This window comes from Pantherophis guttatus, chromosome 10 (assembly GCF_059756535.1).
Source record: "Pantherophis guttatus breed Tessera chromosome 10, ASM5975653v1, whole genome shotgun sequence".
Taxonomy (NCBI): Eukaryota; Metazoa; Chordata; class Lepidosauria; order Squamata; family Colubridae; genus Pantherophis; species Pantherophis guttatus.
Window position 1 is genome coordinate 9,139,387 of NC_142072.1, and position 26,716 is coordinate 9,166,102.

Genomic DNA, 26,716 nt, shown 5'->3' on the forward strand with positions numbered 1-26,716 from the left:
ATGAGATCATACCTTCCCTGGTCAATGAAGTTCCTAGCCCTGGGTGAGTTTGTCTCAAAGTTCTTTTCAAATGCATTTATTCATTAATATGCATAATAAAGTTCACAGCATGATTTAGTTTATTGTCACTATTGTTTCCTCGTCCCCCCCAAACTGCAACTCATTTTGTGATTGTAGTGGAGGCATCTACACAACACCTAAACTGCTTGTGTGTCCCTCCTCATGCTCCAAATTTGCAACTAATTAAATTTAATTCTATTTTATTCTGGATGAGATGGGACATTTTATGATTAGTATTGACCAACAGCAATTTATAAAAAGGCAGGAGTGAGTTCCCAATGGAAAGAGGAGGAATTGCTGACTGATAGGGTTCCCCATGCACCAATGGGTTTTTCTTCATTGCTAAGCAGCAACAACGCCCTCGTCACTTCTCGCCTGGACTACTGCAATGCTCTCTACGTGGGGCTCCCCTTGAAGAGCACCCGGAGGCTCCAGCTGGTCCAGAATGCGGCCGCGCGGGTAATTATGGGGGCGACATGGCGCTCCCATGTAACACCTCTCCTGCACGAGCTGCACTGGCTCCCGGTGGTCTTCCGGGTGCACTTCAAGGTATTGGTTCTCATCTTTAAAGCGCTCTATGGCTTAGGGCCCAGGTACTTACGAGACCACCTTCTGCCACCGATAACCTCCCACCGGCCAATTCGCTCCCACAGAGAGGGTCTCTTCAGGGTGCCGTCGGTCAAGCAATGTCGACTGACGACCCCCAGGGGGAGAGCCTTCTCTGTGGGGGCACCCGCCCTCTGGAACGAGCTACCCCCAGGAATACGACTGATCCTGGACCTGCGTACTTTCCGCCGAGCGTTAAAGACCTTCTTATTCCAGCAAGCCGGGCTGGCTTAAAATTTTAATGGGTTATTTTATGGGGAAAGGGTTTTAAAATTTAGGGAAGCCAAACTGATTTAATTCTGTTTGAATTCTTTTTAATTTTTATACTGTATGTGTTTTAAATTTTGGCTGTTCACCGCCCTGAGTCCTTCGGGAGAAGGGCGGTATACAAATTTAAAAATAAATAAATAAATAAATAAATAAATAAATAAATAAATAAATAAATGAATGAATGAATGAATGAAAGAAAGAAAGAAAGAAAGAAAGAAAGAAAGAAAGAAAGAAAGAAAGTATCCAATGCTTTAAATTTTCTGCTGTGTTCCAGAATGATGTGAAGGGGAATGTGGGAATTTCAACTGGTAGGTTCTATATCTTTTGCCCTGCAGCAGTCAGATTTCCTAGTTACACTTTGGTGCAGTTGAGCTTTCCTTTTTTTTTTTAAAAAAAAGAAGTTTTTTATTTTTATTTCTCATAAACACATTTACACATGTACAGTCCTTTCCATCATTTTTCATTCATCGTTTCTTTTAACTTTCATTTTTCATTTTTTACTTTTTTGAGTTGAGCTTTCCTTATTCCTTCTGTTCACTTGCCTTTTCTCTCTCTCGTTAAGCATCCCAAGTGTTGTCTTTGGGAAGTGTGCCTGACACAGGTAAGTGACTTTCAAATGATATTGTAAAATCTGTAGAATATTCCAGCCAATATGAGACACAATCACAAACTATTTGATCTGAAGGCACCAAGGAAAAAACCACTGGGGCCAGTTTGATTGAGGGTGTCAAAATGCAAACAGCCTGAAGTCTTTTTTCCTCAGATATGTGGATTCAGGGGTGGGCTTCAAAAATTTTAGCAAGGGGTTCTCTGCCCGGTTGTTGGGTGGGTGTGACCTAGTCGGCCTCTTGCACCACAGTGGAGGAAGAGCGTTTTTGCCCTCCCCAGGCTCTGGAGGCTTTCCTTGAGAGTGAAAACAGCCTCCCCAGGCTCTGGAGGCTTTCCTTGAGGGTGAAAACAGCCTCCCCAGGCTCCGGAGGCCCTCTGGAGGCCGGAAATGAACCTGTTTCCGGCCTTCCAGAACTTCCGGTAGGCCTGTTTTTCACCCTCCCCGAGCCTCTGTGTGTGCCCTGCACTTACCTGCATCCAAAACGGGCCGCATGGGAACTCTTGGGCGGGGTGGGTGGGGCCAGCCAGGAGTGGGATTTGGGGATTCTCCAAACTGCACAGAATCTTAGCTAGAGGTTCTCCCGAACCCTGTGAACCCCCAGCAGCCCCCCCCATGTGGATTGAGTTTAAAAGTCTCAGCAAAGGGCACAACTGGAGAAGGCCCTGGCTGAGTAAAGGCTAATATCCCCAATAGCACAAATTCTTGTCCCAAATTAAGCCTGAAAGAAGGATTGGCATGATATTGGGATGATAGCAAACTCTTTGGCAGCTGCCCAAACTGAATGTGATTCCTTCCCAAGCCTTATTCTTATAGAGTTCTTGTAGAGTTCTCTTTAACAAGATTTGTTAAATAAAAAGAGTAGGGCATATAAGAATTCCAGCAAGCATACTCATTTTGAACTAAGAATCTATGTATTTCAGAGTATACGAAAGCAGAAACATTTTGACTTTCTTTTGCCCAGTCTTACAGTAAATTTATTTTTTTAAAAAAACATTTATACAGCCACTCTTGTTATATCCAACACTGGGTAGCTCCCATTAGTGGGGAACTGGATTTTCCCCCTGATATAGCAATAGAAATAGCACTTAGACTTATATACTGCTTCACAGTGCTCTAAGTGGTTTATTGAATCAGTTTTATTGTCCCCAACAATCTGGGTCCTCATTTTACCGACTTTGGAAGGATGGAAGGATGAGTCAATCTTCCCCAGATTCTAGGACTGGCCCATGTTCCTCTCCAGCCTCCTCACTGTCTGACTCCACTGCCAGCTCCGGAGGCTGCTGGCAGACCACAACACTGGTGAGATTCGAACTGCCAAACTGCTGGCAGCTGACAATCAGCAGAAGTAGCCTGCGTTATTGCATTTTTTATCCCTGCGCCACCACAGCTCATGTAGGAAAATCTGCAGTTGGTCTTTTATGTTAAAAGGTAAGGTAAAGGTTCCCCTCGCACATACGTGCTAGTCGTTCCCAACTCTAGGGGGCAGTGCTCATCTCCGTTTCAAAGCCAAAGAGCCAGCACTGTCCGAAGACGTCTCCATGGTCATGTGGCCGGCATAACTCAATGCCAAAGGCGCATGGAACGCTGTTACCTTCCCACCAAAGTGGTCCCTGTTTTTCTACTTACATTTTTTACGTGCTTTCGAACTGCTAGGTTGGCAGAAGATGGGTCAAATCACGGGAGCTCACCCCAATAGGCGGCACTAGGGATTCGAACCGCAGAACTGCCGACCTTTCGATCGACAAGCTTTTATGTTACGGTTGCTCAAAAATCAGTCTGAGAACCAGCTCTTGCTGATATTGTAAATGTTGCCTATTAGGTCTTCTACCTACCTTAACCTCTTATCTTTTCTGGGGACCTTTCCAGACACCCTGCTCTATCCGTATGGTCCCCAGTATCAGGACAGAAGCACCCCCAAGGCAGATGATGGAGCATCACCCGAGATCTCCATCTCTGAATTCTTCTTCTTTTATGGGCGGAAATATCATTCCCTTTACGTGAGTATTCTCCAGCCATCTCCTACAAAGCCACTCTTGTCTATTGTTCAACCATACCGCAGGCCTCTCCTTTCATCCCTCCAGGTGAACAACAATGGGGTGGTGTCCTTTGGCAACCCTGTCAGTCAGTTCACCCCAGATCCTTTTCCTCTGATGGACGGCCGAGCCTTTGTGGCTCCTTTTTGGGCCGATGTGGATAATCGTATCACAGGGGAGGTATACTACAGGGAGAGCCAAGAGCAGCGGCTGCTGCAGAGAGTCACGGCTGATATAAACGCTTACTTTCCACACGAGAAGTTCACGGCTACGTGGGCCTTTGTGGCTACCTGGGATCAAGTGGCTTTCTATGGATCCTTGTCCACCAAGGTAGGCTGGTTCAACTGATCTTGAACGAAGGCCATTTCACTCAAAAAAAAGTTTTGCTAGACACCTTCTGTCCAGTGGTGGGTTTCAAAAATTTTTGCCGGTTTGGTGGACGTGGCTAGGTGGGTGGGGGCATGTGACTGAGTGGGCACGGCCAACTTGATTTCACTCACGCCCACACCCACTCAGTCACATGATCCCCCCCCAGCCACGCCCACAGGAAAAGGTAGGAAAACTTTTGGAATTTCCACCTATCTACCCCTGCCCTTCCTTCGCCAGTTGCCCCCATTTCCCCTCCTTTAGCAGCCCCGGCCCTACCCCCACTTCTTCCCCCACCACTGCCTCTTTGTTTGGGCTGCTTACCTTCCATGAAGCCAGCTGGTTTACCTTGGGCCGGTCACCTCTCAGCCCTAAGAAGGTGACAATAGCAAACCATTCCCACCCCAAAAAAATGCTTTCAAGAAAACTGCAAAAGCAATGAATACAGGTCAACCAACTGACTTGAAAGCACCAATTAATACAGGATCAATTAATACAATAATCAATTCTCTACAGGTGAACACATTTCAGGCTGTTTTAACTTCCGATGGTAAAATGTCTTTTGTGATGCTGAATTACCAGGATATCCAGTGGATATCAGGCCAAGCAAGTGGCGGAGATGCTCACACAGGCTTAGAGGGCACACCTGCCCAGGTAAGTCTCTTCTAAAGGCACATGTTTCTCAGCCTGGACCCTCAGGATTTCCCAACAAGGTCTTTGTTGAAAATGCAAGTGGGAAATGCTCAGATTGGAGATGCTGCATTCAAGTAGATGACAGTACCTAGTTGACCTTGATGTAGAAAACCTGAATGAACTTATATCTGGTAATTTGGGTGAGATATTACCAGAAGAAGGGATGTGGTGGCTCAGTGGCTAAGACACTGAGCTTCTAGATCAAAAGGTTGGCAGTTCAGCAGTTCAAATCCCTAGTACCGTGTAATGGGGTGGGCTCCCGTTCCTTCTCCCAGCTTCTGCCAACCTAACAGTTCGAAAGCACGTAAAAAATGCAAGTAGAAAAATAGGGACCACCTTTGGTGGGAAGGGAACAGCGTTCCGTGTGCCTTTGGCATTGAGTCATGCTGGCCACATGACCGCGGAGACGTCTTCCGACAGCGCTGGCTCTTCGGCTTAGAAACGGAGATGAGCACCGCCCCCTAGAGTCGGGAATGACTAGCACATATGTGCAAGGGGAACCTTTACCTTTACCTATTAGCAGAAAATCTTGGGAGTGTGGACTAGATTGGGGAGAAAATACATATAAGCACCTGAAGGCAAGTATGACAGACATTTTTACAGAAAAATGTATCTTATCCCCATCAAGCCAGTTTATTTTCCTGCCTATTTTATGGCCAGTGGCATAAGTTTGGATCTTGGGAATTGAAGGCCAAGGTCCCATAATCCATCCAACACCTCCTTGGCCTAAATAACCTCCCATCTTTTTTTGGTAATACATTTCCCCCCCATTTCTTACTTACAGGCTGGATTTAATAATGGTGATGTTGACAATTACTTCAATATTCCTGGTTCTTGGACTCCAAGCATAATCAACGTCAGCTCAACAAGCAATGTTGTGGACCCCGGCCGCTGGGTATTTGAAGTGGACGTTTTTGCAGTGCCCAATGGATGTGTGTACAAAGGTATATTGAATGCTACCCAGTGAGATCATAAGAAAAGAAAGCCACGAAGGACTCAGCCAGAAATCCATTATTCCAGTGATGGATAGTCGTGTTCTTCTCATAAATTTAGCCACATGTCAACAGCAATGTCCCCTTCTTTGCACGAGGCGCAGGGGTGAAATCCAGCACGTTCTGATAGGTTCTGGAGAACCGGTAGCAGAAATTTTGAGTAGTTCAGAGAACCAGCAAATATCACCTCTGACTGGCCCCGTCCCCATTTATTCTCTGCCTCCCGAGTCCCATCTGATTGGGAAGAAATGGGGATTTTGCAGTATCCTTCCACCAGGAGTGGGGAGGGAATGGGGATTTTGCAGTATCCTTCCCCTGCCACGCCCACCAAATCACGCCCACCAAGCCACACCACGCCCACCAAGCCATGCCCACAGAACCGGTAGTAAAAAAAAATGGATTTCACCACTGGCCAGGTTGTTGCTTTTAATGACTATCTGTACATAAACCTTCCATCAATTTATGATGGCTAGTCAATATGTCCATGAAAATGCTTCATTTATCCCAAGAACTAGATGTGGAATATACATCTGTTTATGTTTTTTTTTTTTATTTAGTAAGATGTTCAGCAAGTCTTTAGGCATAAAAATGGCATATCAACATAAATACCAATAAAATTAATATTGAGGAAGTACAAGAGCTTCATAGTACTTAATATGGAAGGAATATTTACGTTCCGTGTATCTCCTAGATGTTCAAATATAGGCCCTTGATGGTCCCTGAATATCTTTGCTTTTGCTTGCATATTAATCTAAGGTCCGTATAACCACAACTGCATTAACCTCTTCTGTATATGTTTCATGGCTACTTCCTTATGATATAGTTCCTCCAAGTGGAGTAATCTTTATTACATTAAGACATAGCTTTTGATTTATGAACCACATGTCTTCCTAAACTACCACTGGGAGAGCTCTGAGCGCATTACCGGAATGCTTAGAATAAGCATGTTTACAGTTCTCCCAATTCAAACTGTGATCCATGGATAAACTGTCATCTTTACTTTCTATAATTCTGTATAAGAGCTCTGTTGACCATTCTCTGGCAGATTCTAATCCTCAAAATCTGTAGGTGTTCCTAGTAGTCACATTTCTAGTTGAAATAATGGGATATTGATTTTGTTAATTTTAAGAATGCATACGTTTTTCTTGATTATATTCCCCCAAATTTGGAATTGACCAAAACATCAAAGACTGAACTTTCCATATGGAGTGTGTGTGTGACCAGAAGAATTTTAATGCAATATCATAAGGACAAATTTACACATAATTTGTAGCAATGATTTATAGCCTGCAAGCATTTGTGAATTAGGTGGGTTGTTTTGTTTTCAGCATAGGAACAAGGAAATGGATTTCTATTTCTAGTCAAACACTTGGAATTTATGGATAAATGTCCAGGTCTTTCTGTTACAAATATATGCATTGTTTCCCATTATAGGGTATGGATATTAATTTTTTGAGGAGAGGGATTATTTTGTTACTTCTGTTTATGTACTTAACTTTTCTTTCTGTTAGTTCAGTGCAAATTAGGGGACTGGAGGCTAAAACATATAAAAAATGGTTGTTGGAATTGGGTATGTCTAGTTTAATGAAAAGAAGGACTAGGGGAGACATGAGAGCAGTCTTCCAAAATCTCAGGGGCTGCCACAAAGAAGAGGGAGTCAAGCTATTCTCCAAAGCACCTGAGGCAGGGGTGGTTCTACTTACCTTTACTACCAGTTTGCATCATGCCCGCACATGCGCAGATTGTTTCTGATGACGTCGGAGTCAGTGGGCGGAGCCTCCCACTGGTTTTACTACCAGTTCTATAGAACCGGTCCGAACCGGAGGCAACCCACCACTGCCTGAGGGTAAGACAAGAGGCAATGGGTGGAAACTAATCAAGGAGAGATCTAATCTAGAACTAAGGAGAAATTTCCTGACAGTTAGAACAATTAACCAGTGGAACAACTTGCCTCCAGAAGTTGTGAATTCTCCAACACTGGAAGTTTTTAAGAAGAGATTGGACAACCATTTGTCTGAAATGGTAGAGTTTCCTGCTTGAGCAGGGGGTTGGACTGGAAGACCTCCAAGGCCCCTTCCAACTCTGTTATTCCATTCTACAGTATTCTAAATAATAAGCTATCAGAGGCGTGAACTTCCGGGGCTTTCCAAACATTTGCGATATGTCTTTTGTCTTCACAGCTAACTTCTTACCTCTCAATGCCATCTTCTGGAGTGAATCAACCTGTGAGGAGAAGTGCCAGTGCATGTTGGACACTCATACAGTGATATGCCAGGCTGAAGGCTGCTCTGCAGATGAGGCCTGCCAGCCGGTTTCCTGGTACCATGTGTGCCAGCCTATCCACAGTGCATCCTGCCAAGTCTTAGGTGGACAACATTATACCACCTTTGATGGCCAACTGTACCATTTTCAAGGTGATTGCACTTACGTATTGTCTCAGGTATGTGCACCCTCGCACAACCAAAGCCTGACGTACTACCAGTTGGAAGCCAAGGTACAACGAACCGGCTTAGATGCACCGCACATAGAATATTTGCACCTGATAGTCTATGGGCAGGACATTGTTTTAATGACCAATTCTACTGGGCATGTCATGGTAAGTCATCTGAATTAGTGTCCCCAATTCAGCTCATGGCTTACTTCTTCCCCACCTTCTCTGCCCTTCGTTTGCCATTTCCTCTTATTTTTTTCTTCAACTTATTCTCCTTCAGTGATGTGTACTTTAAGGGGAACTTGGACAGACATTGTTTAGGGATTATTTTATTTGGTTCAGTTTAATTCAGTAGTAGGACTTCGACTCATGGATCTAAATGGACTTTTCTAACTTTCAGAGTCTACAAATTTTAATTTTCAACCCTAGCTCAGCTGCCCCCAGCTGAAGGTCTTTCACTTATAAAACCCTTGCTCTCTTCAGTTAGTTGTGGTTCTGCCTAACAATATATTTGGAGATAGTAGCTTAGGCTGCTTCTTGCATTGCAGATGTGGGCCATAGGTGGCATCAAATGCCGGCAACACTTCTTTAAATCCAGTATGGTTGATTGATTGATTATAGGCCAACAAATTGGTTTTAACTCCTAATGACCAGATAAATAGATCAATCTGATCCAGCTAAGATGAAAGCAGTAACTCTGATTCCATTTTATTGTATGGAACCCCTTGGTAGGTTGGTGGGATGAAGACACTTCTTCCTGTGGTCCTTCTTGGTGGCAAGATCCAAGTGTGTAAGAGTGGCTTCTCCGTGAAGATAGATACTGACTTTGGAGTATCCGTTTCTTACACTGGGAATCAACATGTGGAGATTGGGGTTCCTGCCAGATATCAAAATGCAACTTGTGGCCTTTGTGGATCTTTGAATGCTAATCAATCAGATGATTTCTCAACCCCCAATGGATCCTTGGTGGAATCGGTGACTCTATTTGCTAGAAGTTGGCAGGTCAAAAATTTTGAGGACCATTGTGGGGACATCCAACAAGCACCAACTTGCCCCCTGATTAAATTGGCCAATTATTCCAGCTCAGAACACTGTGGCATTTTAGAAAAATCCCCAGGTCCTTTTGCTAATTGTGCACAGATGGCCCCTCTATCTAGCTTTATGGAAGTCTGTCTTAATGACGTTTGTACATCTGGAGGGAACCGGACTATGCTATGCAATCTCCTCCATATTTACGCTGAACGCTGTCAAGCAGCCAACATCACAGTTGGGCAATGGAGAGAAGAGACACAGTGCGGTGAGTAAAATTAATAAATATAAATCAACAACCTCTCAATCCCTGGAGAGAATCATAATAAACGTTACACAGTGACTAATCAGTAATGAGAGATGCAATGTGTACATTCTGGCCCATTAAAAATATGATTAATGGGACTTAGGGCACATCCAGAAAACTGGTGGACAATGCTTTCCTCTAATCCAGGAGTCTCCAAATTTGGCAACTTTGAGATATGTGGACTTCAACTTCCAGAATTCATCAGCAAACCATGCTGGCAGGAGAATTCTGGGAGTTCACAAATCCACAAATGTGAAAGTTGCCAAGTTTGGAAACCCTTGTTCTAACGTGCAGGATGGCAGAAACATGTGTCCTGATTGCTCTGTTATGATGGCTGATCTTCTTGTAATGAAATTGGTGATTGGCATTATCCTAATGGTTGTAATGTGGGACGCGTGAAGGAATGAGATTGGTAGATTTTTGGTGGCTGAGAAAAACAGTACGTTCTGGTGTGTGTATTTCTGTGTGCATGTGCCCATGTATACGCATGTGAACCATCAATTACCACAAGTTCTTATTGCAACATGTTTTCAACCTTCCTGTCTAACTCTGCAGACAGCATCATTGGAGAGAATGGCATGAGCTAGATCCACCTTTTCCAACTTGGTGTCCTCCAGACATGATGGGCTTCAGGTTCTAGAAGTCCCCATCCTACTGGTTGTTGTCAGTGATGAGTGATAGCATCTCGGAAATGAGATGCAACACATTCACGGGGCATCAAGTTGGAGAAGGCTGAGAACAGATGGAGGTGGAACAGTGGTGGGATGCTGCCGGTTTAACAACCTGTTCAATGAGCACGCACTTTGCGTGGGCACGCATGCTTTGCACACACATATGCCTAAGATGCTTGCTCACAGCGTTGAAAATGGAGCATTTAGAAGCTCAGCTGCTTACCTTCCAAGTCAGCAACAGTAAGTAGAACTGTGAGGGGGGAAAATCAGCTGTGCTCCACAATTGAGGTGAGCTACAAAGCAGGAAATAAAGGACAGGATAGAGCGGGGGCAGGTGGGTGGGGCTAACTGATAGTCGGAGCTACCGGTTCGCCTGAATCGGTCCGAACCAGCTGAATACTACCTCTGTGGTGGAACATGTGTCAGAATGAGCAGCAAGACATAGTTCATGATTCATAGAGGAGGTATTGGGATTTGGTTTGGTACAATAACGTGCCATGGTGTGCACTTGATTTTTCTCCTCTTTCACGCATCCTTTCTCTCTCAGAAATCACTTGTCCAGAGAACAGCCATTATGAACTCTGCTCTACCGCTTGCCCAGCCAGCTGTCTGGATTCCACTGCTCCGCTTTTCTGCCCTAAGCCTTGTCGAGAGGGCTGCTCTTGTAACAAAGGCTACATTCTCAGTGGAGGTGCATGTGTGCCCCTGAGCCGCTGTGGCTGCACACTGAACAACCAGTATTATGAAGTGAGCAGTGAGGAGATCCTGTTAGATTCCTGCAGCAAGAAATGCTTCTGTAGGCAACCTTCCCACCCTATGGAGTGCCAAGAGCATGCATGCAGGGCTCAGGAAACCTGCAGAGTGGTGGATGGTGTCTTGGGATGCCATGCTGAGGAAGCTGGCAGTTCCTGGGTGTTTGGAGATCCCCATTACGTCACCTTTGACGGAGTGGCATTTGATTACGAAGGGACGTGCACGTACACCTTGAGCAGGTACTGTGGCCCTTTGAACAAGTTACCGAGTTTTACTGTCAAAGTGCAGAATGAACATCGGACCACTTTGGCAGCATCCTGGATCTATCAGGTGGAGGTAGAGGTCTACGGGCAGCAGATTGTTATGATGGCAGATGAGTATGAGAAAATACAGGTAAGGTCCTTGTTTAACCATCACTCCTTTAGCTACTGTTAGTTCAGCATTGCCGTAATTGAAAAGTGTGTTCACCATATACAGCAAAAGTGCCTATTGTTTTTGGCCTGTGCCTGCAGTACACAATTCCTTGGCTGAGTTTTTTTTTTTGTTTGTTTATTTTTGCTGTGGTTATTATTCAATCTCTTCTTCTCGCTCTTTGTGGTTTCGCCGCAAATGTACAACCAAGTCTCCTTGACAAAACTGCCGACCGTCAAAAGGGGAAGCCATCTCAGTAAATATTTATTGAAGGCATAAAAATGTTCGCTCCTAAAATAGCTTTGACCAAATCCAAGAATAGGTATAGAAGCTGGAATAACAAAAACAACTTAACCAATCTTGTGTCATATAGAGGCCACATGCCTGAAGTCGGGAGGGCCAGGACAAAACCTTGCATTTAACTTCATTTAAATTTAATCTAAAGCCATGCAATACATGTGATACATTCACTCATCATATGTTTGGTGACTTTTAGCTTTTCCCACTATAATTGCAATTACTTCTGGTGGTTATGAAAGTCTCAATCCAATCCATTCTAAAGAGTGCCATATTAGCAATAGTGATAGTACGTAGATATATATATGGCTCTATAATGCTTTACAGCACTCTCTGGCAGTTTACAATGTCAGCATTATTTGCATATGGCCCTCAACAATCTGGGTCCTCATTTTAATGATCTTTGAAGGATGGAAGGCTGAGTCAACCTTGAATCCCATCAGGATTGAACTCTAAGTTGTGGGCAGAGTTAGCAGCCTGCCATACTTACTTCTTACTACTACTATTACTACTACTACTACTACTACTACTACTACTACTACTACTACTATTTCTTCTTCTTCTTCTTCTTCTTCTTCTTCTTCTTCTTCTTCTTCTCCTCCTCCTCCTCCTCCTCCTCCTCCTCCTCCTCCTCCTCCTCCTCCTCCTCCTCCTCCTCCTCCTCCCTAGTGTATTCCTGCAAATGCAGGGTCCGTTTTTCAGATCATTGAATGTCACTTTGCATGGCGCAGGCCCATGGCTTGCATATCTTTGTTGATGGTGTCTTCCCACCTCTGTTTTGGAAGCCCGCGAGGTCGCTGGCCATTGACTTCTAGTTGGTAAGCAGTCTTGGCCATGGTGGAAGGTGCTGCTCTCTGGACATGTCCATACCAGCGGAGTTGGCCTTCTCTCATCTTCTCTATAATTGGTGCCACACCAAAATGTTGTTGAATTCTAAACACTGTGCCATCAGTGGAAAAGTTATTATGATTTATTGTGAATGAATCAATGCCTTGACTTCTCTTCCTTCCTCCCGTCTTAGGTGAATGGTCTTCTGGTCAACCTGCCATTTGTTCTTCCAGCAGAAAGGCTCTCTGCTTACTACCATGGCTTTTCCGTCCACGTTCAGACCGATTTTGGTCTCTCCGTCTCTTACGATTGGTCCTACTCCGTTTCAATGTCTGTCCCCAAGAACTATTCTGGGTTGCTTTGTGGCCTGAGTGGAAACTTCAATGGGAACCAGAAGGACGATTTCCAAAACTCCAATGGCAGAGTTCTTTTCAGCCCTACCGCTTTCAGCAACAGCTGGAAAGAACCTAGTTCACCTTTCCACTGTACAGTCGTTGGACTTCCACCCTCCTGTGATGAATCTCAGGACTGGCTTTTGCATTCCTGTGGCATCATCCGTGATCCAAGTGGGCCATTTCAGCTATGCAGTGACCCTGCTACTGCTCAAATCCACTTTGAGAACTGTGTGAAGGACATGTGTGTCACCTCTGGCAGCAGCCTATGCAAAACCCTGGGAGCATATGCTCAGCAGTGCCAAAGCCGTGGAATTGCCATTCAGCCCTGGAGAGAGATGACTGGGTGTGGTAAGATGGTGCAGATTTACAACCCTGGTGTTACAGTAATTGTCAACATCCAGCTCGCGCATCCAGATAAACTCCAGGATTATTCCATTCCCCAAAATCTTACTGTTTATTGAATATACTGCATGGTAATGTCAAGGAAAAACTAACTCTGAGATTCCCCAAACACCAGTTCCTAGAATTAAACAATATTTTTCCCAGCCAAACCCCCAGCTTCTCATGTAGCCCGTGAAAACAAGTTCTCTTTGTTATGGGAACTGTCAGCTTCAACTTTACACCTGTTATGATGTCCTTGAAAAAGTTTCAGGCTCTCATAGTCTCCAGCAGAATTGTAGAAGTTTCATTTCTCCATCTAACCCATTTGAAATGAAGAGGGCATGTAGCTGCCCAAAGCTTCACCCTTGACAGTAATACCGTGTTTCCCCAAAAATAAGACCCGGTCTTATATTAATTTTTGCTCCAAAAGACGCATTAGGGCTTATTTTCTGGTTAGGTCTTATTTTGGGGGAAATATGGTACTAAATGCACCCATCTGGCTAACAATCTTAACTGGGGCTTATTTTGGGGGTAGGGCTTATATTATGAGCATCCTGAAAAATCATGCTAGGACTTATTTTCCGGTTGGGTCTTATTTTCGTGGAAACAGAGTATATTGCATATTCATGCTGTTTCAGAATAGCCTTCCTTATTTTTATTTATTTGTTTAAATTTCTATACCGCCCTTCTCCAAATAGGACTCAGGGCGGTGCACAGCCTAAGTAAAAACAAAGCATACAAAATTTAAAAAACAGTATTAAAATAATTAAATATTCTGGCCGTAAATTAAAACAACCCAATTTAAAATCAATTTAAAATTTAGCTCAAGCCAGCCCAGCTAGTTGAAATAAATAAGTTTTCAGGGCCCGACGAAAAATCCGGAGGTCTGTTATTATACATAACTCTGGGGGAAGGTTATTCCAGAGGGTGGGCGCCGTCACAGAGAAGGCTCTCCCCCTGGGGGTCGCCAGCCGACATTGTCTGGCGGACGGCACCCTGAGGAGGCCCACTCTGTGCGAGCGTACTGGCCGGTGGGAGGCTATTGGTGGCAGTAGGCGGTCTCGTAAGTACCCCGGCCCTAAGCCATGGAGCGCTTTAAAGGTGGTCACCAACACCTTGAAGAGCACCCGGAAGACCACCGGGAGCCAGTGCAGCTCGCGCAGGAGAGGTGTCACATGGGAGCGCCTCATCGCCCCCATAATCCCCCGCGCGGCCGCGTTCTGGACCAGCTGGAGCCTCCGGGTGCACCCCAGGGGGAGCCCCATGTAGAGAGCGTTGCAGTAGTCCAGGCGGGAAGTGACTAGTGCCTGAGTGACTGTGCGTAGAGAGTCCCGATCTAGAAAGGGGCGCAACTGGCATATCAGGCGAACCTGATAAAAAGCCCCCCTGGCCACGGCCGTCAAATGGTCTTCTAGAGACAGCCGTGCGTCCAGGAGGACGCCCAAGTTGCGAGCCTTCTCCGTGGGGGCGAGTGATTCGCCCCCAATAGCCAGTGATGGCGTCAGCTGGCTATATCGGGACGCTGGAAGCCACAGCCACTCGGTCTTGGAGGGGTTGAGCCGGAGCCTGTTTCTCCCCATCTGGTCACCTTCCAGAAGTGTGGGACTGCATTTTTCAATAGCTGCATCCTGCAAATAAACCAAGAGCATCAATTAAATGAAAATTACTTATGCCCGTAGACTGTCTCATTAATACTTACAAGTGTCCCTTTGCTCAGTAGTTCTCAAGCTTTTCTTCACCACAGACCTTTTTAAAATATCTTTTGTGGCCACGGACCACCAAGATTTAACTCAAGATTTAAATCATAACCTTTCTTCAAGCCCTTGTGGCCCCCCTTTGATGACATCATGAACCCCCAGGGGTCAGCAGACCACAGATTGTGAAGCACTTATCTTAGATGAATTGGGAAGCGTAAAACTTGAATCAAGATGTTCAGTATCAGAATCTGGTCTTTTGGAACAATGTCTGTGGAGATTCTCAGTCATCCAAGGTCATAGTGGCCTGAAAAGTGGCTTTTTCATAAGGCAACTGGACTGTTTTTTTTTTCCTTGAGCAAGAAGAACAAAACATTTTGTTTGTCATCCAGTGAGAAATGAAGAAGTTTTGTTGATGAAGGATGTTCCTTGGATGAGATATAAAATGTTTTGTTCTAAGGATCACCAGACCCATCTGTTACCACCTACTCTACTTTCTGGTTCTTCTTCTTTTTTTTTTAAATCTCATTCTACTTCTCCAGAATGTTTTGGGAAGCCAGATCTTTCTGTTGTTTAAATTTTTCCATGGTACACCGGCAATAGCAATAGCACTTAGACTAATATACCGCTTCACAGTGCTTTTACAGCCCCCTCTAAGTGGTTTACAAAGTCAGCCTATTGCCCCAACAATCTGGGTACTTATTTGACCGACCTTGGAAGGATGGAAGGCTGAGTCAGCCTTGAGCCTGGTGAGATTTGAACTGCCAAATTGCAGGCAGCCAGCAGTCAGCAGTAGTAGCCTGCAGTACTGCACTCTAACCACTGCGCCACCAAGGCTCTGCTCTGCATTTGCTCTGCAACTGTGGGAAATGAATATGGGAGATGAATGCAAATCCCCATCACCATTTGAGGCCTGCCACAACCATGTAAATTGTGTGTCACACCTTTTGCTGTTTATATCTCCGAATCAAAGGACTGAGTTAAGCCTTAGTATCCGGGTTGCAGCAGAGTTTTGATTGGAGGGTTCTGTCAATCTTCCAAGTAGACCTTGTTTTTCTAAATTGCTTCTCAGGTTGTCTTTCTCTTCCCTTAGGTAAAGCAATAAGAAACAATTTGTACTTCGGCATTCTCAAATGTTGATATGTGTGAATTTTTTTTCTCTCTCCTCAGAGTTGTTGTGTCCTGCTAATAGCTTTTATGATCTCTGTGGACCTCCTTGCTCGTCTTCTTGTGCCTCCTTAGCCACACCTTCCAACTGCCAGACTGGTTGCGTTGAAGGATGCCACTGCAACCCTGGGTTTGTGCGGAGCGGTGTGGAGTGTGTGGCCCAAGACCAATGTGGCTGCACTTACGACGGAAGATATTACCTGGCTGAGGAAAGTTTCTGGCAGGGGGAGGATTGCAGGATCTTCTGCATCTGTAATAGCACCAGCCATACTGTGGAGTGTGTCAACTCCACCTGTGGTCCTGAAGAGTTCTGTGGCACCCAGAAAGGCATTCATGGGTGCCACAAGCTCTCAGATGGTCTCTGTCAGGTGTCAGGATATCTTCACTACACCACATTCGATGGGCAGCAGTTTGGATTCCAGGGGACATGCAAATATGTCTTTGCAGAACTTTGTGGAAGCGCTGCAGGCTTGTCCTTCTTTAGAGTCGAGGTGAAGAATGAGAAGCTAAGCAACCAGCCATTGCCCATGACATCAGAAGTGTTTGTTCAAGTGAACGCCCATCAGATACGTCTGCAGAGTGGTTTCTGGGGAACCATCCAGGTAAAGCTCTTGGGCAAGAGCAGCCTTATCCAGCTAGGTATCTGTGGGACTACAACATCAGAGGTGGTATTCAGCCGGTTCGGGCAAACTGGTAGTGGCGACCTGCGAGTGGCCGCCCACCTCTCTGGGTGCAATCCCATCCTATATTGCTATGTTTTTGACACCGCAGGCACAGAGGTGAAATCTACTTGCCTTTCGGAAGTGCATGAGCTGCGCGCGTGCGAGTGTTGCTTTGAGAACTCTCCTAGTAAAATATCTCTGGACCCTCTCTAATGTAATGATGTCTGAAATACAGTGATTCAATTTTGCTTCTCATCCAAGAAGCTTCTTCAGTTCTTTAGTCCCCTAATTCAGAGCAATAAGAAAATAAGTTGAAAATGAAAATTTAGAGAGAAAAACGGAAGGATACAATGACCTCTTGTTTTTGACAAGAGGTCATTGTCAAGGTTATTATTTGTTTTCAGTAATAAGAAACATACAAGCAGGACATCTAAGAAGGAACTTTCTTTGTATTGAAGTAGTTAGATGTCTCAGAGAAACACACACTTCGAATAAGGTGGTTCTATATAAATGCCATAGCTGAAAATTGTTGAGCAACTTGACCTGTTGACTTTATTTAAAGTTTGTAAAAAGCCACCTAAAATACTAGCTGAATTTGTAAAAAGCCACCTAAAATACAAGATTGTTCCATTCAGCAAAAGAAACCCCTGCTTTCTTTTTTCTTTCCTGGTAGCCTGCATGTGGACCTTAAATTTTAGACTCTCTCTTGACCTCGGAGGGCCAGGGGGTGTGGCTGGGAGGGACGTGGCCATGGTGGGTGTAACATAGGAGCATAGGACATAGGGGCACCTGTGGTGGCCAAGTGTTAGGCAGGACTTCCCTGAGACCTTCCCTCACTCTCATTATAATCTTCCTTCCTTCCTTCTTTCCTTCTTTCCTATCATGTCTCCCCTAGTCCTTCTTTTCATCAAACTAGACATACCCAGTTCCTGCAACCGTTCTTCATATGTTTTAGCCTCCAGTCCCCTAATCATCTTTGTTGCTCTTCTCTGCACTCTTTCTAGAGTCTCCACATCTTTTTTACATTGTGGCGGCCAAAACTGAATGCAGTATTCCAAGTGTGGCCTTACCAAGGCACTATAAAGCGGTATTAACACTTCACATGATCTTGATTCTATCCCTCTGTTTATGCAGCCTAAATTAAATTAACCAGCCTTCTTTGCTTCTTCAAATCAGATCAACGGAGCAACTGTGAACCTCCCAGTGACTCTCAATCAAGGAGAGATGGTCATTTTCCAGCATGGAGCATATGTCATTCTGAAAACAAAATTCAACCTGATTGTGAGCTACGATCTGATGCAAAACCTCTTTGTTGGCCTTCCTCACCAATACATGGGACAAACCTGCGGGCTCTGTGGGAATTTCAACAGGGCGGCCCATGATGATTTTGCCATGCCAGATGGCTCTTTAGGAATGGATGTCTTCCATTTTGCTGCCAGCTGGAAGTCAGAGACTAGCTGTAAGGATGCCTCTCCTGCTTCTTACCCAGAATGCTTGGAAAAGGAACAGCTCATCCAGGCAAAATACAAATGCTGGATCATTCAAAATCCCCAGGGGCCTTTTGCTTCTTGTCATGCTCAAGTTACTCCTGAGCCGTACATGCACAATTGCATATTGGACCTTTGCATCTCTGCGTTAGACCACAGCGTCCTTTGCCACTCCATTCAGAACTACGCAGCAGCCTGCCAACGACAAAATGTAAACATTTCTGACTGGAGGAACGAGAGTTTCTGCTGTATGTATCTCATCCCTTCATCCTACATGGCGTTTTGTTTTTGTACTACTGCATGTGATATAGGAAGCCTAGCAGAGGTGGGTTTCAGCAGGTCCTGACCAGGGGTGGGTTCTAAATTTTTTTACTACCGGTTCTGTGGGCGTGGCTTATTTTGTGGGCGTGGTTTGATGGTCATGTGACAAACAGTTCTTTAGGATTTAGCAGAGGTACTGGTCTACCAGGCTTTTAACTGCTTGCAGAGCCGTACTGGTCTACCCATTTGTTTTTGGAGCGCACTGGTCTACCACCACACTGCCTTTTATCGCTGATCAGCTGTAGGGCGGCCCTTTGAAGCGCCGTGGCAAGAGTTTAAACAGTTTTTTGCCGCTCTGCCACCACCGAGAGCATCAGAAACTGCTTTCAGGCAGCTTGGCCTCAATTGCCAATCTATTACCACCGAGCAGTTTACAAGGAGTGGATCAGTTCTAGCCGATCAGCTGGGAGGCTTCTTGGCTTCTCAATTTAAAGCTAAGGTGTCTTGTTTTTTTTTTCTCTTTTCTTTGTCAAGTGAGCCCTGATTTTTTTCTTCTAGCTGATCAGCTTGGACTCGGGAGGTAGCGAATAGATTGGGGATGGGGCCAGGCAGAAGTGGTATTTCGGTTCTCCGAACTACTCAAAATTTCCACTACTGGTTCACAAGAACAGGGGAGAACCGGTAGCAACCCACCACTGGTTCTGACCAGTTCTGAAGAACCAGTAGTGGAAATTTTGAGTAGTTCGGAGAACTGGTAGTAAAAATTCTGACTGGCCCCGCCTCCATCTATTCTCTGCCTTCCAAGTCCCAGCTGATCGGGAGGAAATGGGAATTTTGCAGTAACCTTCCCCTGGAGTGGGGTGGGAATGGAGATTTTACAGTATCCTTCTACTCTTACTCCTTACTCTTTCTAGCACACATTTACTTCTTCTCTCCCTCCCTCTCCCTACTTTTTTTTGGTTTTTTACCAGATCTGGACTTCTACTCCTAGGTCCCCCAACTGATATCTGAAAATTGCTGCTTCTCAGATTATCCCATTCTTTTTCTCCTAGATTTTCAATGCTCAGAACATAGTCACTATGAGCTCTGCAAAAACCCTCTGGATAAAGAATGTTCTGCCAGTTGGCTTCTGGGTGTCCAAGGCACCACTTGCTCTGAAGGATGTTTCTGCGATGATGGGTACTATCAGAGTGTCAACAAGTGTGTCCAGCTAGAACAGTGTGGTTGCAAGTATGATGGACGCTATTATAAAGTAAGTAGGATTCCCCATCAAAGCCAACACTTTGTAATGTGGTGGAACATGTACTTTGCTTAAAGAAAATTTTGGGGGGAAAATTAGGAGAGTGAAGGAGTTGAGGAGAAGATGCCATAAATCAGATGCCATCTTCTCAGTAAGCCCTTGCAGAACAATCTCAGGGGTGGGCTGCTGGGGGTTCGCAGGGGTTCGGGAGAACCTCTAGCTAAGATTCTGTGCAGTTCGGAGAATCCCCAAATCCCACTCCTGGGTGGCCCCGATCACCCCTCCCCTCCCAGGAGTCCCCACGTGGCCCGTTTTGGATGCAGGTAAGTGCAGGGCACGCACAGAGGCTCAGGGAGGGCGAAAAATGGGCTTACTGGAAGTTTGGGAAGGCCTGAATTGGGCCTGTTTCTGGCCTCTAGAGGGACTCCGGAGCCTGGGGAGGCCGTTTTTGCCCTCCCGGAGGCTCAAGAAAAGCCTCCGGAGCCTGGGGAGGGCAAAAATGCCCCCATTACCATGGTGCAGGAGGCTGACTAGGCCACACCCATCATGGGCACGCCCACCCAGCAACCAGGCAGAGAACCCCTTGCTAACATTTTTGAAGCCCACCCCTGAACAATCTGGAAAATGGAAAGAGCAGAGGAGATTCAATGAACATTAGAAAGGGGCAACATGAATGGAAGGTAGCCATGACGATTTGTGATGTTGCTTTTCTTATCTCCTTTTTTCTCTAGCATTATGAGTTATATTCATCATGTGCAAAAAAATAAATAAAAAAAAACATTAATATGAGCTAAAGGTCAAGATTATCTTTCATCCTAACAGTCAGCACTTCTTAAGAATTGAATCCATCCTAATGCAGGTTTATTTCAGCTTGTCTATTAAGATTTACTTGTTCTGTAACAATCATTTTCTTGCTTTTGTTCTCATCATTTGCTAATTTGATCCTGCTCACCACATCTAAATGTGTCATTTATCAATTAGCAAGATACGTCTTTTTTCTGCGTAAGGAGCAATAGCTCCCTGGGCTGTTTTTAACAAAGAAATTATCTGTTAGATCTTACAAGATAGAATTCCAACACAATTCCTTTTGCTAAAATTATGCCTTGTCAGACTTCTAATTTTCTCAATAGTTTTAATTGAGTATCTTTCTGATCTTTACACCATGCAAAATTTATTGAAAAACACCAGTGATGACATTCAATTTTTTTCCTTAGCGGTTCTGTAGGCGTGGCTTGGTTGGGGGGTGGTTTCCTGTGACTGAGTGGGCATGGCCAACTCTATGTCACTCATGGCCATGCCCACTCAGTCACATGACCCCCCTAAGCCACGCCCACAGAACCCGGTAGGAAAAAATGTGTGTCTCAGCACCAGAAGGGCTCATAGTGAATGCTGTGGCAGAGAGAAGCCAAATTTTTCTCCCACCATTCACAGTGAAACTGCTGCTCCTTTATGGTCCCCCCCTGGCCCCCTCCTTCCTGGGGATCCAAGTGCTTTAAAGGGACAGCTGCAGCAGCTCCGCTGTGAATGGAGGGAGAAAAGTTCGGATTCTCTCTGCTGCAGCATTTAACTTTGAATGAGTCAAGTGGCCGGAAGGGGCGAGCAAACAACTGGAAGGAGTGAGTGGCGAGTGGGTGAGCAAGTGGACATGGGCGGGGCCAACCAGAAGGTAGTTTTTACCAGTTCGGCGAACCGATTCAAATCGTCCCTACCAGTTTGCCCGAACCGGTCTGAACTGGTCAAATTTCACCCCTGAAAAACACCCACTTTGTTCTCATTGCATCTTCCATATTAACCTCTGCGTTCTCCATGCAGATCGGAGAGCACATCTGGCTGCCCGGTTGTGCTAAAAAATGTCGTTGTGACCTCCGTGGCAATTTTCGCTGTTTCCCAGCTAGATGTAAGATGGATCAACAATGCACATTGAAGGGGGGATGGTATGGTTGCCACAATCTCTTGACCACCTGCGTCATCACAGGAGATCCTCATTATCTCACATTTGATGGTGCACTGGTGCACTTCCAGGGTATCTGTGACTATGAGGTCTCTCACACTTGCAATTCCACGCTGGATTTCTCCTTCCGAGTTGTCATTGAAAACCGACACTTCCAGAATCCCAGAGTTTCCTTTGCTTACCGGGTGGAAATCTGGTTTCAGATGCACCAATCGAGTTTCCATGTTTTCCTTGAGCGAGGGAAAGCTGTCCATGTGAGTAGTGTTTAAGTGTCTTAGACTCATTGACTTATGGACTCATAGAATCGTAGGGACCTTGGAGGTCTTCTAATGACCCCTAGAATCATAGGGAAAGGGGCCTTGGAGGTCTGCATCCAGTTTTGGTCACCACATTATAAAAAAGATGATGAGACCCTAGAAAAAGTACAGAGAAGAGCAACCAGGATGATTAGGGGACTGGAGACAAAACTTATGAAGAACGGTTACAGGAACTGGGCATGGCTAGTCTAGTGAAGAGAAGGGCCAGGGGAGACATGGTAGCAGTCTTCCAATATTTGAGAGGCTGTCACAGAGAGAAGCAGGTGGGTCAAGCTATTTTCCAAAGCATCTGAAGGCCAGACAAGGAATAATGGATGGAAACTGATCAAGGAGAGATTCAACCTGGAAATAAGGAGAAATTTTCTGACAGTGAGAACAATCAACCCATGGAACAGAAGTTGCCTTCGGAAGTTGTGGGAGTTTCATCAATGGAGGCTTTCAAGAAGAGACTGGACTGCCATCTGTCAGAAATGGTGTAGGGTCTCCTGCTTGGGCGGGGGGTTGGACTAGATGACCTACAAGGCTCCTTCCAATTCTGTTAATCTGTAATCTGTTTTCTATCCAACCTTCTAGGAGGTTTGGTGAACCAGATGTAAAATTAGCATCCGGTTCACCCGAACTGGTCCAAACTGGCTGAATATGTGGGTATATGCATAATTTTGCATTTATTTATTTATTTTGCCATGTTTATGTAGTGTCTATTGGAGGTGGTGACCCTTTGAGAGCTGCATGCAACGAAATTTCATTTTAATGTATGCCGATGTGTGTACATTCAAAGTGACAAATAAAGTTGTTCTAAGTCTAAGTCTTACGTTAGCACTACAGAAACTTTCACAGTATTTCTTTTATGAAAGGTTAATGGCAGAAGAACCCAACTACCGGCCAATGTAGGATCCATTGCTCGGATCTTGAGAGTGAGGAATATGTTGACCGTGAGAACCAAAGCTAATGTAGAAATCCAGTTCAACGGGGCAAGTAGTGTCTTCATACGTGTGGGTCCAGAGTATCAGAATCAGCTGTGTGGCATGTGTGGCAACTTCAACGGCGATGCTTCGGATGATAAACTTTTACCCTCTGGAGACAAAGCTCTGAATGACGCACAGTTTGGAAATGGTTGGATATCAAACACCAGCTCTGTACGGTAAGATGAGCCTTTTTTCTCTCCCCATCTGAAAAGCTAGAGCACCCTGGAATCGGAAGACCCAGAAATTCTGATGGTCCCAATCAGGGGTGGGATTCAAAAATGTTAGGTTCTCTGCCTAGTTGCTGGGTGGGCGTGGCCATGGTGGGCATAGCGTACTCGGCCTCCTGCATCACGGTGGGAGAGGGGCGTTTTTGCCCTCCCCAAGCTCCGGAGGCTTTCCTTGAGCATCCAGGAGGGCGAAAACGGCCTCCCCTGGGCTCCGGAGGCCGGAAACGGGCCTGTTTCCAGAATTCTGGAACTTCTGGGAAGCCCATTTTTTGCCCTCTCAGAGCCTCCATGCAGGCACTGCACTTATCTGGCATCCAAAACGGGCCGTGTGGAGACTCCTGGGAGGGGAGGGGAGGGGTAGGCAGGGCCAGCTAGTCCTTGCAACTACCGGTTCGGTGAACCGGATGTAAAATTAGCATCCAGTTCACCTGAACCAGCCCAAACCGGTTGAATCCCACCCCTGGTCCCAATAGATTGCAGGATATCAGGACAACAGCATTGGAGAAGAACAGTGTTTTAAAAAGAGACTAATTAAAACATTTTAATCAAATAGATCAGCTAGTCCTCTTCCGGATAGCTCAGTCTCTTGGGTGATGAGTAACGATGCTGTCAACCCTGAAGCTGACCTGACTGAAGCCATTTTGAACCGCTTTCAGTGTTGCCACACTGAAGCCGAGGGATAGGCAGAGGGCAATTGAGATAGAGGGGAATCTGTAGCCAAAACAACATATTTTCTCTTGGGAACCAAGGACATTCTCACACCTGGTTGGAGGAAGCCGGAGTGATGCCACCCAATTGCCAGTCCGCACCGTGATTGGACCATGTGACTGATTGTTTTGAGAAAGTAGAAAAACTTTTACTTCTAATTAGGTGAAAACCGCGGGAAGCTTCAGAGTTGGTTTTCACCAGATATGTGCCAATATGATAATTCCAATAAAAGTATTCTTTGAGGAATCTACCTGCCTCGGAGTTTTGCTTGCTATGGATTTATTACTTGGAACTCTGACCTATGCCTTTGTAACTCTGTTCTTTGTCTGTCTTTTTCAGCTGTAAGAACAACACCAAAGACCTTGTTCCTTGCCTAAATCAACACAAGTACAAACAAATGTGTGCGATCTTAATGAACAGTTCAGGGCCTTTCTCTGAATGTCACTGGCTCAATAACCCAGACTTGTATTATGAATCCTGTGTCTATGATTTATGCCAGTACGGATTGGGCAACCGCATGTTCTGTATGGCCATTGAAACTTATGATGAAATGTGCACCATTACTGGGGTGAAGGTGATGGACTGGCGGAAGGCAACAGGATGCAGTAAGCAAAATAAGAAGGGTGGTTCCCATCAGGAAAATGTCTGTAGATGCATTTGAAAGTCAAGATGCGACACCTGTGTATAAACATCTGCCCTTGGAAATGATAATTATCATGAATGAAGGCAAATGACCATATTTGATCAGTTGATATACTGTACGATAATCAAATTATCATACAAATAATTATCAAGTTTGTACTACCTCACTTGGGTTATTTATTGTCAGGCATAAGCAACTTGAACTAGTCTCAACCAGAAACTTTAAATGAATAAAGTTTGAATATACTCTATCGTTGAACTAGTCTCAGCCAGAAACTTTATTGTTAGTCACCTATATTACAAGAATCTCACCAGACTGACTATATTCCCCTGGGAACGGTCAGATAAGACTTCAGGGATTCTGGGGTAAAGTCACTGTGCCACTTTCTCCAGTGAAAAGATTCTAAACTCAACCCCCACTTAACACCTCCTTCCAGTCTAACTGGAGATTCTACCTCATGTATGTTACAAACATATTTTGGGTGCATTGTTTTGCCTGATGGCTGATAAGTTCCCAAACCCCATTTGATCTTTTTCTTTTCAGGCATCACCTGTCCAGTTAACAAGTACTATGACTTTTGTGGCTCAGCTTGTCCTGCCACGTGTACCAATCTCCAGGCCCCCGCCCTTTGCAAAAAACCTTGCATCTCAGGCTGCGTCTGCAGGGAAGGCTATGTTCTGAATGCTGGCGTCTGCATACCTCTGAAACTCTGTGGCTGCACGCTGAATGGCCGCTATTACCAGCTGGGAGAACAAGTCATCCTGGGGGACACTTGTAACCAAAGATGCATCTGTGCGCAAGCTGCTCACCCAATGGAATGTCAAGAGCACGCCTGCAAAGCTCAGGAAATATGCAGAGTTGTGGATGATGTACGGGGTTGTTACCCAATGACATTTGGCCTGATGCATCTATATGGCCCTTCAAACTATATCACTTTTGATGGTGTTTCTTATAGTTTTCAAGGGGCCTGCAAATACACCCTTGTTTCATACTGTGGCCCTCCAGGAAAGCTTCCAAGCTTCAACATTGAAGTATTAAATATGCATAAGGACTCTATCTTGGTATCCTGGATAAAGCAGTTGGAACTTGAAATCTACGGGGAGAAAATAATTGTGGCAAAAGGGCAGTATGGCTTAATCAAGGTAAGAGCATTGTAAATTCTAACTACTTTCCATTGGAAATTCCATTCTGCAGTGCCTCTGCCAGCGAAAACAGAGCTCGGGAAGGCCGCACGCAGCCAAACTCCGTTTTCGCTGGCAGAGGGTTGCAGGAGGCCGTCGCAGTAAAAAATGGAGCTCGGGAGCCCATTTTCGCTGGCAGAGCACTCGGGCTGCCACAGACAACCCTGACATGAGTGACATCGAGCTGGCCACGCCCACCCCAGCCTCCCGAGGTCAAACACAACCCTGATGCGGCCCTCAATGAAATCAAGTTTGACACCCCTGGTACAGACTAATTAAACAAATCTATCTATGAATTTGACAAGGACATTGTTCCCCTGGCTTTGTCGTAGGTGAATGGCCTTCTAATGAATCTTCCCATCACCCTTGCAATGGGAAAACTCTCTGCCTATTCTACTACCACTTTCCTCACTATTGAGACCGACACGGGCCTCTCTGTTTCCTATGATTGGTCTTACCGCGTGTCAGTTTCCGTTCCTGAAATTTACTCTGGATCTCTCTGTGGCCTTGGTGGAGATTTCAACCAGAATCGCCACAATGACTTCAGGACTCCCAGGGGTTCGGTGGTTCAGGATCCAGAGACTTTTGGCAACAGCTGGAAAGATTCTGGCTCCCCATTCCACTGCGCAGCTGTTGGGCCCTTACTAAATTGCAATGAAACGGAATTGGCCCAATACAGATCTCTGGCTTATTGTGGACTCATTCGTGATATGAATGGGCCATTTCAAGACTGTCATGACCAAATGGAGGCTCAGCATTACGCAGAGCATTGTGTGAAGATCCTATGCACAACACGGGGCAGCCGCAAGATTCTGTGTGAAGTACTATCTACGTATGCCCAGAGATGTCAAGCAAAGCACATCAAGATTCAGCCATGGGGAAAGATCACTGGGTGTGGTAAGTGATATTCAATAGAAAGACTGGCTTTAAAAACAGAAATGAACATTTGTGCAGGTTTGCTGATAAAATATGGTGTCTCTTAGACATGGCAGTCCACTGTCTGAGAATCTTGCTTCTCTTTCTGTAAAATAGTTTTTAAAGAATGAATGAATGAATGAATGAATGAATGAATGAATGAAT

The 26,716-nt window shown here is 45.2% G+C and overlaps 4 protein-coding genes across 4 annotated transcripts; all 4 read left to right on the plus strand.

Moving 5' to 3' along the window:
- On the plus strand, nt 1–8,244 carry LOC148112391 (alpha-tectorin-like). The gene is made up of 7 exons (XM_087876429.1): nt 1–43; nt 1,499–1,537; nt 3,413–3,543; nt 3,628–3,909; nt 4,462–4,599; nt 5,423–5,582; nt 7,811–8,244. Exons 1-7 carry the CDS (start codon nt 1–3, stop codon nt 8,242–8,244), a joined length of 1,227 nt encoding a protein of 408 aa, XP_087732555.1.
- Nucleotides 8,245–9,270: 1,026 nt separating this feature from the next.
- Nucleotides 9,271–22,497, plus strand: LOC148112392 (IgGFc-binding protein-like). The gene is made up of 8 exons (XM_087876430.1): nt 9,271–9,358; nt 10,616–11,214; nt 12,551–13,100; nt 15,998–16,596; nt 17,833–18,391; nt 19,457–19,656; nt 21,457–21,849; nt 22,486–22,497. Exons 1-8 carry the CDS (start codon nt 9,271–9,273, stop codon nt 22,495–22,497), a joined length of 3,000 nt encoding a protein of 999 aa, XP_087732556.1.
- Nucleotides 22,498–22,772: 275 nt separating this feature from the next.
- LOC148112393 (von Willebrand factor-like) lies at nt 22,773–24,705 on the plus strand. The gene is made up of 2 exons (XM_087876700.1): nt 22,773–23,053; nt 24,152–24,705. Exons 1-2 carry the CDS (start codon nt 22,836–22,838, stop codon nt 24,471–24,473), a joined length of 540 nt encoding a protein of 179 aa, XP_087732826.1. The 5' UTR covers nt 22,773–22,835; the 3' UTR covers nt 24,474–24,705.
- On the plus strand, nt 24,482–26,541 carry LOC148112394 (alpha-tectorin-like). The gene is made up of 3 exons (XM_087876431.1): nt 24,482–24,494; nt 24,999–25,597; nt 25,969–26,541. The coding sequence occupies exons 1-3, from the start codon at nt 24,482–24,484 to the stop codon at nt 26,539–26,541; spliced, it is 1,185 nt and encodes a 394-aa protein (XP_087732557.1).
- The last annotated feature ends 175 nt before the right edge of the window (nt 26,542–26,716 follow it).